The 13,933-nt window shown below is 33.5% G+C and overlaps 1 protein-coding gene across 3 annotated transcripts in view; it reads left to right on the top strand.

The window, feature by feature from the left end:
- The window catches only part of LOC126780987 (nuclear factor of activated T-cells 5), an 83,934-nt gene that overhangs the window by 61,742 nt on the left and 8,259 nt on the right, over positions 1–13,933 (top strand). For 2 of the 3 annotated variants that reach the window (XM_050505719.1, XM_050505720.1), the window contains exons 2-9: positions 3,854–4,124; positions 7,217–7,393; positions 8,425–8,760; positions 8,839–8,938; positions 9,015–9,197; positions 11,839–12,016; positions 12,233–12,417; positions 12,661–12,868. In XM_050505719.1, the coding sequence (XP_050361676.1) occupies positions 3,854–4,124; positions 7,217–7,393; positions 8,425–8,760; positions 8,839–8,938; positions 9,015–9,197; positions 11,839–12,016; positions 12,233–12,417; positions 12,661–12,868 (1,638 nt within the window). The remainder of the gene's footprint in view (positions 1–3,853; positions 4,125–7,216; positions 7,394–8,424; positions 8,761–8,838; positions 8,939–9,014; positions 9,198–11,838; positions 12,017–12,232; positions 12,418–12,660; positions 12,869–13,933) is intronic. The other variant, XM_050505721.1, reaches the window with a different exon arrangement.

Below are 13,933 nucleotides of genomic sequence, written 5' to 3'. Positions count from 1 at the left end.
GTAATTAATGTACACTCACCAATATAAAGTTTGATAACCAATATCCAAGTCTTCAAGTCACTATCATATATTTTTTGTTAAAAAATACTTAATAAGTGGTAAGCTAATTTTACAAGACTACCATATCAAATAATCGCATCGTCTTGGAATGCAGACTCTAACCAAGAAAAACCGCAAGTTATAATGTAAGTTAATTATTTCATTCAGAACAACTAATACTTTTTTCACACTTTATATATATTATTATTAAAATTTAAATGGCAACACCGTCATAAAGTGCCAAGCTGTTATATCTTATACCTACAATTTCATTGGCTTCACTTACCCTTCAAACCAGTCTCTCCAAATTTAGCAATACAAAGTATGTGGGACAACAACAACCCCTCATTGTTTAAAAATCAAACTCGATTCGGATTCGCAAACAACTCTACCACTGACTAGTGAAATTATTTCTCTATTAACGACAATAATAAATGGTAATTATAAAAACAATGATTACCTAAGCTGACAGTATATGATAGATAAAGTTTTAATTTTATGAATGCGTCCATAATTGGTTGGCAATTGTGGTTAAAAACTATATATTTGTTTACTATTAATAACATCATTAAAAACGCTAATGTTTTTCATTGGTGTTTCAATTCAATTTCACACAGACAATTATACAATGTAGTAAAATTTTTGCTTATCGTAATTTATCTAACCAAGGCGTCATTCCAATGTTTATTGAAGACATCTGATGCTAATCATAAACACCTCATGTTTGTTTCATCTGTCCTCAATGTAGAACGGTCGACTTGAACCGTATGAGGTTACAGCTGAATTAATAACTCATTTGAGATACCTTGAAAGCCTTACATGTAAACCTCGTCTGAAGAGTAGTAATAATTTATACACAATACGCGAATATTAATCAATGATCGTAGGTACGTATCCGAAAATGATGACCATGAAACCACTAATGATTTTCATGTGTTTAGTTTGAGTTTATAATTAATCTCATACTATGTTGTAAAATACTTTTCAGTAAGAAAATCTGCATTTATTTAATGCAATTTGCCACATTTTTACGTACCAACTTAGAGTGCAGCAGTGATAGAATTTCTCCAAATCACCTCTTTACGAGGTGACAAAAGTGGGAAATTACACGTGTGTTTTACTTTTACTTTATGTCGCTGCTGGTTTCACGCACATCACTCTGTACATATTAATTATTCTAAAATTGCAATTACATTTATATGATATCCAAGTAAATAATATTATTTACATATAAATAAGTAGATATATATAAATTTAAAATATCTACTCTTCAATACATGACCGCATGGAACGTTGGCGAGAATCTGAATTCCAATTTTCTGCGTGAAAAATGAACCAGTTCACAAAATTTGGTAACAAATGTTTAAAATTACCCGTATCATAAAACTCTTCATAGACCCAAATTATTTAATAAAAAAATCGTATCATCTCAGACACAAGGAATATAACAAATTCAATCTCAAGGCAAGCAACACTTTAGTTACTTCCTACAAGCCTATTTCTCTACAGGTCGAGGTGACTACGTACATCACTAGGCATATTTTTTGTATTGCCATGTTACTAGGAAAAATATTCACACGAAAAAGTTATTTAAGCAGTCAGAATAACTGTTACTAATCCTAATATAATCGTTTTAAGTAAATAAACCTAACAACTCAACAGTATTTGATCATGTGAATATAATATACATTTTTAACAATATACGTATGAGAAATAAAATAGATAAAAAATACATGCTATCCCTTAGAGAAATTTCTTCCTCATCTCAAATTTCAATCTATCGTACAAATTGTAAATTACAATTTAGTAAATAATATAATTTGATTTGAAACCATAGTGTGTGTATATGAAAATGAATTTTGGTTAAAAAATTAAATATGAAAAGTAATAAAGTATTAAATATGAATTTACTTTCACGGTCATTGGTATTTAAGTGCTTGTTTTACGATGTGTTTTCATTTTGGACTGGCGGAAGTGAAGCTGCTAACTCATGACTATGCGAACTCAGATCTACGACGATGCGTATACATTTTCATTTTTTTGCCTTTTTTTCAATTTTGATCATCTTATATTTCTACATATATTTCACGGTTAACGTTCCGTAATACTGCAGAAATTCTCACACTAAATATAGACGGATGTTCCTGATTTTGATATTAAATTGCAATAATGTATTAAAAAACATTTACAATTTGTCGCTTAAGTTATCCTCAATAAGCCTTATTTATATATTTTTTAATTTTAAATGTCTAAGTAGTAATTCACAATGAATATACCTAAGTAGTAAGTAAGTTATAAAGCCTATTCCAATCGAAGTAAGACTACAGATAAACAAACCATAGATTTACGTATTTTATGCGTTTTGTTAATAGCTATGCTATATTACGCATTAGAAACAGTTGTTGATTAGATTAATTAATTAATTTTACTCCCAAACTTCCCAAACGTCGCTGAAATACAAAACGCCATACAAAATTCATAATGAATATCATAGATTAAAATATCGTCGATTCAAAACCAAAGTTTGTCTTTACTCTTGTGGTTTTAAAAGGCAATATGTAATTTTGCATGTTCGTGTAAGTAGTAAGCAGTAGCAAACTATAATTTAGTTTTTCACTGCATAATAATGTGCTATTTTGAGAAGTATTACAAAACGTTAAATACTTAGTACTGGCAACACTGACAAATATAAATTTCACGTGTACACCTTGTTAACAGTTTTACGGCGTTGACACTCGACAATGCCAAATAAATATAGCGTTTAAAATTTCTATGGTAATTAACGTCAAAAGCAATAATGCTATAAATTAAACCGCAGAACGAAGCCTGAATACTGACAAGCGCGCGATTTTAAGTGATCCGTCCGTCTAATGTTTACGTATTCACTGCCACGTTTGGATTTACGACTATCGTCTATACTGATTGCTATCTTTAATACTGTCGACTCAGTGTTTCGTCCTAGAGAATAATTAAATGTTAACACCGGTTCAAGGCTACCGAGGCACAGCATACAGATAACTGAATTAAGACGTTAATCTATAAAGTAAATATAATTTACGTTCCAAAAAGTAACTTCTATGTATTTTAATTTTTATCATAAATTTATAACCGATAAATATCCCATTGCTAGGCAATGATGTCTTCTCACCTTGAGAAGGTTTGGAGCTTATTCCACTGCGCGTGTCTAATACTGGTCGATGGATACACATATGGCAAAACTTTATCCGGCATGTGCATGTCAATGTTTTACGTAAACACATTAAAGCTCAATTGTGCTTGCTCTGATTCCGCTATCTCCGGTTAAGATTAATTTCTTCTGGCTACTGGCCTAATTCAATTAAGTATAAGTTATTAAATTACAAAAAAAAGTTACAAGTATGATTACTTTTCGAATTTTTAATTTCTTTTTCCCTGAGAGGAGATTGCGTTATCATTTGCGATTACTAATGACTCAGTGCATAATTAAATTAAAATATATGACATCCTACTTATATTATAAACAGGTGCAAGAAAATGTTGTATATAAGGTCTGTAGAATATTATAAAATGGGATACAAATACGTGGTGAGTGAGAACGATATTACAGACGGATTGACCGCTTGGCAATAGACAAATCATTACTGATTATAGGTATAATAAATAATATTGGCTTATGTGTATCAATTTCATTATTTAAGAAAATAACTTATTATTTAAGTAGCAAGACAAGAAGGGTAGTTCTAGTATGATGCTATTTTCAGTTAGGTTCTTAATTATAGAAGCTAATAATTTCATACGCTTGGACGTCGATCTAACACTTACTGTTTGTCGACAGGCATGAAAATGACTATGTCCACCACAGCGACAATGAGCGCCCGCGTGCACAGGAAAGTGATGCGAGCGCCGCATAAACGCGCACACCCCGGGAAAATGCTTCACGCCGGGAAGATGGTGCATCCGGGGAAAAACTTTCACGGACCGGGCAAGTTCGCGCACCTGGGCAAGTTTGGGAAACTCGGGCACTACGCGCACACGCACTCTTTACGGCCACCCGAGCCCTGCGAGAATAGTAACGACAGCGGTCTCGGACCAGACCCCGTTAACAGGTGAGAGGCTTACTCATTATCATAGCATGACTTTTGTGCTAAGTTCATCTAACTATTAATAAATTTATCAAATATTTTCACGTTGTACAGCGTGCTGACTGAATTGCTTTTGTCAAATGTGACCTATATGCTATAATCTATTCAAACTTATTACATTTTACCTATAACATGAAATATCGTACTGTTTCTATTTTTATATTAATCTATATAGGTAATACGGAAGTTTGACCATTCCCCATAACGAAAATTAACAAATTCAAATTGTCAAATTGAATCATAAACAAGAACTGTGATACGGAAATCGCACTATACCGTTCACTCTATGATCAAAACGTCTTTGCAAATAGGTTTCATTGCTTATATTGTAGTTATAACTGCTAGTGTAAATACATTACATCATCTATCGAAACTACTACGAAAACTCATACATTAAGCAAAATCACACGTTAGAAAAGTAATAAAAATACTTATTTATCTGTGGTAAAGATAAAAATAGGATTACAAAACTTAAAAAATAAAACAATATGTCCGAGTGAAAATATAAAAAAATGGTGTGATCGATACTTTCTAAAAACTAAAACTCAACGAAATAACTACTTTTTTAATCGATATAAAGGTTTTTGAAGCAAGTCTGGTAACCCTGCAAAGGATGTTAAAATAAACCGGAATTCATATAATGATGGGAATAATTTCAAAGTACAAAATAGTTAAGCAATACGACACACGGCTCATACAAATCAGAATTTTCAAGTAAGTATTATTCTAATATTGGCCGCAATAAAATATAACAGCTCGAATTAATGAATCTGGCCTCAGACCACCATTGAGACGATTTGTTCTGAAATGCAGAAAATCATATAGAAGATTTTATATATTATAAATTACGTATAGTGAGAACTATCTCATATGGGTGTCTTCACCCGAAAAAGTGTCTACCGAAATTTATGAAATAAGGGTTGCATAAATTGCCAGAATGGCGCCACTTTAGCAAGACGGTATTTCCTGAAACTAACATTTATACGTTCATTAATTGAGATTTTTTACATTTGATTGAAATAAAAAAACGAAAATAGTTTGAAAGCGAATGTCTATCTCTTTCTAATTCTGTTTTACTCTACCGAGTATTACAACGTTCCTTCAAATTTTACCTTCCAGCTCCAGCAGCGTCATCTTAATGTCTTACTTATCCAGGGACACTTTTTTTACGCAAAGATACCTTTTTACCTCTACACTCAATAATTTAAAAATAGGCTGTAAAATAGCAGTGACAAGAGTTACAACAAGTACATATAAAAAATAAACTTAACGTTATCACGGAAGTTGATTGAACCGCGTGAAACCGAATCAATCGATCTAACCAAATTGTTATTTAATCTATTAAATTAAACAGGTTGTGTTTATTTACTGAAGTGAATTTATAATGAAAACAACTTCGATTACTAATCAAATAGAATTGACGATGATAGCATATTTAATAAAATAAAATAAAACTTGTCGTAATAATAATATAATTAGTTTTACTGTCAAAAATGTATAAAGTAAAGAGACGATTGATTTATTATTCTTTTATAATTCTAGCTGATACTATGACGAAAATAGTAAATTATAAATAATTTTTATTCAGCAAAAGAAGATAATTACAAAAGATACAACCGACTTTACGATAAGTGGACAATTTATTTAACCGATTTCTTATCGCTATCGTTAAATCATTAAGTAGGTTATAATAACTATGATTGTTATATATCATATAAACAAAATACGTTAATGTAATGAATGAGTTAATGAAACGAATTAAACGACTAATGTTTAATGACAGCTACTCTCCTTGTAATCTTACTGCAAAAGGACAAGTGTATCGTTGTTTCGATATTATGTGAGCCAGTTTAATTATAGATCTTTGAAATTTTTAGTACTTTGCTTTAAGGGATAACCACTAACCTATTGGAAATTCATATCCAAGTAAGAAATATGATTCAAGAATATTATAAAATGATCTTTCACGAAACGCTTAATTAAGTGCAAATATTTAATGAAATCTTAAACATTATAGTACTCTGGTCAAATATCGGTATTTTTTTTCTATAACAAGTTATTTATTTCACTAAAATTATCAAATTTTCAATAATAGCGAAGTTCACATTTACAACGCCACATGGCGCGGCTGTGGAGTACCGACGCACGTGCTAATTTGTATTTTTGGCACGAACCGTTCGTGAATCATCCGACGATACTATCTTTATTTAATCTCCTGTAGCGATGCTGAAGGATTTACCTTGATCACTTCTTACCATTTTCATTAAATTTAATATTCATCACTGCTTCATATTATTAACTACAATTTTAGATATAATTACCCGATAATTCTACGGTATCGACAATTATATGTCGATGGATTTGCTACAGTTCTTTGGTTATTGTTTCGATTTACCATACTATTCGATTACCATACGATTTACCATACTATTGTTCTTGGATTTTTTCATTAAATCCCATTTTATACTTAGACTTTATCACAAGTTCCGTCCCAATGTTATACCTATATGACGCATTTTATTTGTTTATATTTAAAGTGTATTGAAAATTTTATTTATCAAAATAACTACGAAATCTTTGAAATAATATAAAGCTTAAGAACTGTTGCCAAAAATACCACAGTCGGAGCTAAGAAATGACGATACACGAGTTCCAGTTATAGAAGAATTATCATTACGCCACTTGCGTCAATGCTTTAGAAATTCGGTCCTGTTTTTTAATTACACGAATGAATATATAAGTTTATGATTTCAAAATTTATAACATCCAATCACGTATATCCAGAAAATAAGGGATTTTCCAATTATCCTCATACAAACTAATTACATGTGATAAACTAGTCTATTAGTGTCATAAAAACGAATAAACATTTATTCAATTCGTCACGTCACAGCTTACAAATTGCAAGGACTACAATACTAAGTCGTGGGAAAACTGTAATTGCTTAGGAAGTATTAACATAAAACATAGTAGCTTGTATGTAATCTGGATGACGTTTTTCATAGTATGAATCATCCTTGATATGAAATATCTAAACAGTATCAGCATGTGCGCAGATTATCCGAGGTAGCGGAGGAGTGGGAACAGCCGGAAACGAAAAGGCGGCGTGAGAACGAGACGGGTGTTAAGATAGAATGCGACGACGCTAACGATGCGTACGCGTTCGCGCTGCCCGCTGCGCCTGCGCATTCGCCCGCTCTGCCCGACGCTGCGCCCGCTCTCCCTATCCCCGCGTACGTTTTAACAGATACCATTTAATTTACAAATTGATAAAAAATCCTACTCATTTCTATGTACAACGATGCAAAAACAACAATTTGCGGACGCAGCGTTGACAGATCATTCTAAGCGCAACCTCAAATCAATTGTTTCTCAAAAATCAATCACTAATCATCAGCTAACACTGATTCTAGTTGGGCACGTGAACGCACCATCACGCATTCACGCGTTATCGTCACACGCTGCGCCAATCTTCACATATCTTGAGAAAGTTAAAATGCAAAGTACACAAGTATTATTAGCTATAAATAAATCACCTAAAAGATAAATAGATTTCCACTTATGCCTTGTTTGTTAAGACTATTGTGACTTTTGGAACATCTTTGAATATTAAGAATATTGTCAAACGATTAGACATTAAATTAATCAAATAAAATGAATGTTTATGTGTAACAGCTGATAAGTGTCACGTGCACTTCAACTAATAAAAAATTATTGCATTTTACTAACTTAATATAAATCTTCATATTATCGTAGTAGTTGGGATAGCTATTCAATAATATGTTATCCATTACTAATATGTTAACTATAAAATTCTCCTAAGATCGTGGGTAGGTATCTTCAATTTAATAATTCCAGATAAATACAGCAGAATACATTGTGATATATAATTATCTGGTGTTCTCCACTATAAGTTTAGATAAGTGATATTCTACTCAACTCACATCTATTTTTTTGCTGAAATTAGCTTTTTCTACTACTTATATTTGCCGATTTTAGTTTAAAGTTGGCACGTTTAATGCATCGGTCTTTACGTCAATACAATTACGTGATCTTTGGTAATATAATTATCGTCATGTGACTGATATGATATTAAAAATATATTTGATCACATCTCGATATTAACACTACTATAAGAATGTATAAAATCTATCCAAAATTGTACTTTTTTATAAAATTGCTTATTGTCATATCAAAGACATATTTTAAGTGGCATGAAATATATTGAAATCCCAGTATTAATAAGAACCTTGTCGCTTTTCAGGATAAGAGCAGGTTGCAGTTTATCTAGTCCAAGCATGTCGGAGACGCCTGGAAAACGGTTTCAGGATCCCGCGTACAGATCGTGTGGCAAACTGGGAAGTAGCGGCAAACTCGCCACTAAATACGCTGGCGGTGGAAAATTGGGTGGAAAGTTGAGCGGAAAGCTGGGTGGGAAATATGGAGGTAAATTGGCGCAAGCCTTGGCCCGACGAAGAGCACTAGCAGCGATGTCGCATTCAGGCCCACCTGGTTTGTCTGCTCCACTTTCCTGTAAGTCTCGGGATGGATCAGTGGAGCTACAGATATTATGCCAACCCGAGACACAACACAGAGCAAGGTAACCCTCGTATGTGTAGTGTGTGTGTAACACGTAATGTCCAATCAATGAAAATAAAATTAAATGTCATCATTACAGATACCAGACAGAGGGTAGTAGGGGTGCAGTTAAGGACAACTCAGGGAATGGCTTTCCTGTTGTAAAATTAATTGGCTATGATAAACCAGCTGTTCTACAGGTACAATATCACTCCCATTCGATCTTCGATCGTAAATAATAACGAATCAAAATAACGAATCCAAGTCAATTCGCAGGTATTCATAGGGACAGACACGGGTCGCGTTGCGCCACATATGTTCTACCAAGCGTGCCGCGTATCCGGAAAGAACTCGACACCCTGCAAGGAGAGGAAAGAAGATGGCACCGTAGTCATCGAAATAGACCTGGAGCCTGCCAAGAACTGGCAGGTTACGTGCGACTGCGTCGGAATACTCAAGGTTAGGAAAACACTCAAGTTTTATTGCAAATATGGATTTTCCTACATCCATAAAAGAATCTTATCTCTAGTCGAAAATATTATACCGCAGTCGAAGATCTCGTACACGCTACTGTAAATACAATATAAATGCTTTGTGTATTCTTACACTAGTCCAATATATGTATATAAACTCAAGAACTTACGGATTACATCGCACATTTAGAAGGTATGTTCTAAATCCAATGTTAGCTTTTTTTAATAATTTTGTATAACTTGCACGGAAATTATCTCTGGTATAGTACGTAGTACTTGTTTCTTTTAGTACAGAAGATAACTTGTCCTCAGATGATTTATTTAATTATGATTAATTATGATTAAATAAAATAAAATTATGATTAATTATGATTAAATAAAATAAAATTATGATTAATTATGATTAAATAAATCATCTGAGGACAAGTGACATCTGAGACAATCCTGCCCTAACATCGTGCAAAAACCTTAAATGTAAACGGGGATCCGTTTCTATTAAAATGGGAACTTTTTTTAAATGACCGGCTTTATAAAATAAAATTAAAAGTCAAATAATTTACAACATTCATCAAAATAGAAGTTTTACCCGCTTATACATTGTCGACAAACTTTAATATTAACGAGAAGCATCGTTCAAAAACTTTATTCTTGTAAAGATAATGACGATGAGAATTTATCTTTAGAGTAAAAGTCATGATCGAGTCGAAGTAATTAATACTTTCTACAATTACTTGCAAAGTAATTTTATACCAATTAAAAAGTACCTTGAAGAAAACGAACCAGTTTATAAAAAAATAATGTAGGCCACTTCTCACATCACATCGGAAACCAAAGATTGAGCTTCGACCGGTATTTAAATATTCGATTCTATAATATTATAAAAATAATACTTGCCTTAGTTACCGAAGAAGAGAGGTTATCAATATTTTTTCCTGACTGTTGACGTCGCTTATGGCATTTTACTGCTGGACGTTGCTTACAAAAAAACAATTTTATCCTTACAATTTAACAATTTTATTCAATCCCTTTTTGTCTCAAAATAACGTCCAATGTATTTCAACAATCTAGTGCTTATAATTTGTTGATTTTTATTTATTTATTTAGGTACACAAAACATAATGTAATCAGGGCATACAGAAAATTAGGAAACTACAATTTTAATCAAAATTACACTCCAAAGCGTGTGTACACGACGTACTCATAAAAATGTTTGGTTGATTTAATTAATATTAAAGCAGATACGTATTTTCAAAATTCCTGACCTTGGTCACTGAGTTTAAACAGATCATTTTCATCTTTTAAAACGTGTGTTTACGGCATAGTAGAATAGAGATACCGCAATATCGCATTTGACGGTTGGCGTGGTTGGTAGATACTTGCCTTTTCACGCCGAAGGTTGTGGGTTCGATTCCCACCCAGGACACACATTTGTGTGCATGAACATGTCTGTTTGTCCTGAGTCTGGGTGTAATTTTCTATATAAGTAAGTATTTACAAAAGAAAAGTAGTATATGTAGTATATCAGTTGTATGGTTCTCATAGCACAAGCTTTGTACAAACTTAATTTGGGATCAGATGGCCGTGTGTGAAAAATGTCCCAGGATATTCCCGAATCATACGAGCCGACTAAGTATGCTAGAACTATTTCCCCTTTGAATCGCATTGGGTGAAAATGTTCTCCTGTAAACAGTAGTATGCAAAAACTTCTAAGCACATGAAGATGTGCTTATAAGTTTTTGCATCATTAATTCAAGGTCCACGTGTTTCAACTGCAAATAGAACAAATATACAATTTGGACGATGAATCATCATTTGCGCCTCAATAGCCTATAAGCTAATAACAAAAAACCCAAGAAGGAGTGTCAGGCAGCTTTATAAAATGCAGACTTCTCAGACCTTGAGTAATAAGGACAAGATCTAGAGAATGATGATGATGAGTTAAAGAGCGGACTCTTAATGATATTCCAGATGGGTAAATCGTACTTTCATATTTATAAAATATATAACAATGAAAGTTATATTTATCATTTAATAACAGTTCTTAAATACTTTCCGTTATATAATATACTTATCAAACAATGACCCAATTGGAAATGAATCGAAATTATGAATATATAGGCACGTGTTTATCTAAGCGTTATTTTAGCGCGCCCTTTGCCCCGGCAGGCTATCTGCCTCCGCTATCGGGGGTCAATGTGCCATACTATGCGCATTGGAATGTAGCTGTGATATGTTGTTAAATTTATAAAGCGATGCAATTTAGTACTCTGTATTTATGAGGAAGTTAATATATTAGAAGATTCTAATATCACAATTGATGTGTGCATTTTATCCAATCATAAAATTGTTTCAAGTGATTTTCCAAAGTCGTTTTTATATTAATTAGAGCTCCCATTAATATAAATATTTAGATATGTTGAACAAATTTTCAGTATAAAGTTGGTTAACCTATTTCAACCTAAAATAAATTTATTTCTGAACATGAATCAATACATACCGAAAACTATATAAACTCCTTTGTACCTCATTGATAAAATAAGAACCGCTCTTTCTTTATTCTCATGAAACTGTAAAAACTTAAAAGATGTTAACGTTACCACCCTAAATAAAAACTGAACTTATAACAGGAACGCAATGTAGATGTGGAGCACCGTTTCGGTGAAGCTCTGGGCGGAGCGAGCGGCGCCCACGCGGCGAGAGGCAAGAAGAAGTCGACACGTTGCCGCATGGTCTTCCGTACGGAGATCCTCGACGCTAACGGACAGCCGGAGACGCTCCAAGTGTGCTCCACGCAGATTATTTGCAGTAAGTACAGTCTAAACCAATTAAAATTACATGGAGAAAACGCACCACCGTAAGATTGTGTTTTTAAAGTTTTTTTATGAATGCGTGATGGCAAAAATAATTTTGTTTTTAACGTTCAACCTAACGGCTGGGTGTATTTTAATGGATGATGTTCCTATCACTTCACACAAACCCATTAAAACCTTATATTAATGAATCTTACTTCGGTTATTCTAGCTCAACCTCCAGGCGTACCAGAAGTATGCAGAAAGTCTCTCGTGTCGTGTCCAGCTACAGGAGGCTTGGAGCTGTACCTATTAGGGAAGAATTTCCTTAAAGAGACCAGGGTTGTGTTTCGATTGCTGCAAGACGGTGGCACCTGGGAGGAGGAAGTGGCGCCTGATAAAGAGTTTCTGCAACAAGTAAGTTTTTTTAATAAATAGGAAGAAGGTATACGAAGACGCGTCTTCTAGGTTAGTGGCCATCTCGTGTAGATGTTGCCACCATACAAACCTCTCATCACCTATACTCTGTTAATCGACTTAAGTTATGCCTTCATGTAGATACATGAAATTACACTTAATGTTGCTCTGCTCACCTTTATACCAAAACTATCGAACCAAACAAACGGCAGCGCACTAAGCCCACGTCTGATCTGGTTGCAGACGCACCTCGTGTGCTGCGTGCCGCCCTACCAGCGGTCGGACATCACGGAGGCGGTGTGCGTGCAGCTGTTCGTGCGCTCGGCCGGCAAGGCGTCGGAGCCGCACGCCTTCTACTACACGCCGGTCTCGCGACACCCGCTGCACTGCACCACGCACCCCTCGCACGCGCACCACGCGCACCAAGCGCACCTCGCGCACATGTCGCAAGGTAATTTTCTACTTACATTGTTACGTTGCGTCTCGATAAGTGTGTATTATTTGTATTCTACTTCGTCTGAAATTGAAGGTATTTATATGAAATACTTTGTCGACTTTTTAGGTATTTTATGACGATGATTCGATGTTAATAAATTTTCATTTGACTGAACATTAATTTATTTAATATTATATATAATGTAGAATGTTAATGATACACATACGCTAACATTGTGTGCGATATATAGATTGATCATAACGTAAATGTTCTAGAATGTTGCATGACTAACTTAGATGTTATGATACATTGCTTAAGTAAAATTATATATACACGAAATTGCTGACTGTAAGTCTCTGCTAAGGTAACGAGAATATATCGTAAGATATTTAATAATGCGCACACCGTAGCCGAATGCGGCTCTTACATTATAAAGTCATTATCGTCTCAGATTATGAGCATATTTGGTTGAAATATGTGTCTTAATTGCTGAACCGATTTCAACGTCTACATTATTTCTAGTCGGTGAAGCTTGAAATGTGATATTTGCTTTAATCTCTCACATTAAATCACTATAATATTCATACTATAAATATTTAACGTTATTTTAACAAATAATTTCAAAATATCAATGATTGTAAAAAGAATAGATATGTTATACCATAAATAAACAAATATTTAAAAAAAAACCGCGACAGCACACGTACGCATTGATTAAAATGAAATGTAAGTAACATTTCAGTGCAATGCCGTGTCGTGTGAAAAAGATGGAGTATTTAAACTATTACGACAAAGGAATATAACCAGTACAGATATAACCAGATACTGGTTATATATGGTTGCTTTATAAAGCAAATAAACAGAAGGTACAAGTATTTTACGCATACGTAGACATGTTTATTTTGTATACAAACATAGTATTTTATTTGAAAAATACATAGACGTACCTAATGAAATAATATACAACAAAAGTGTTCTCTCTTTAAATAGACAAATAATTTTTGGTATTTAAATGTGGTATGAGAAATATTGTTTTCAACACATTCTGTATTCAAACGAGGTTTTTATTTTTCGTGTTAA

The sequence above is a fragment of the Nymphalis io genome, chromosome 3 (assembly GCF_905147045.1).
Source record: "Nymphalis io chromosome 3, ilAglIoxx1.1, whole genome shotgun sequence".
Lineage (NCBI taxonomy): Eukaryota > Metazoa > Arthropoda > Insecta > Lepidoptera > Nymphalidae > Nymphalis > Nymphalis io.
The sequence above is the reverse complement of the archived record's forward strand: the minus strand, read 5'-3'. Positions and strand labels throughout refer to the sequence as shown.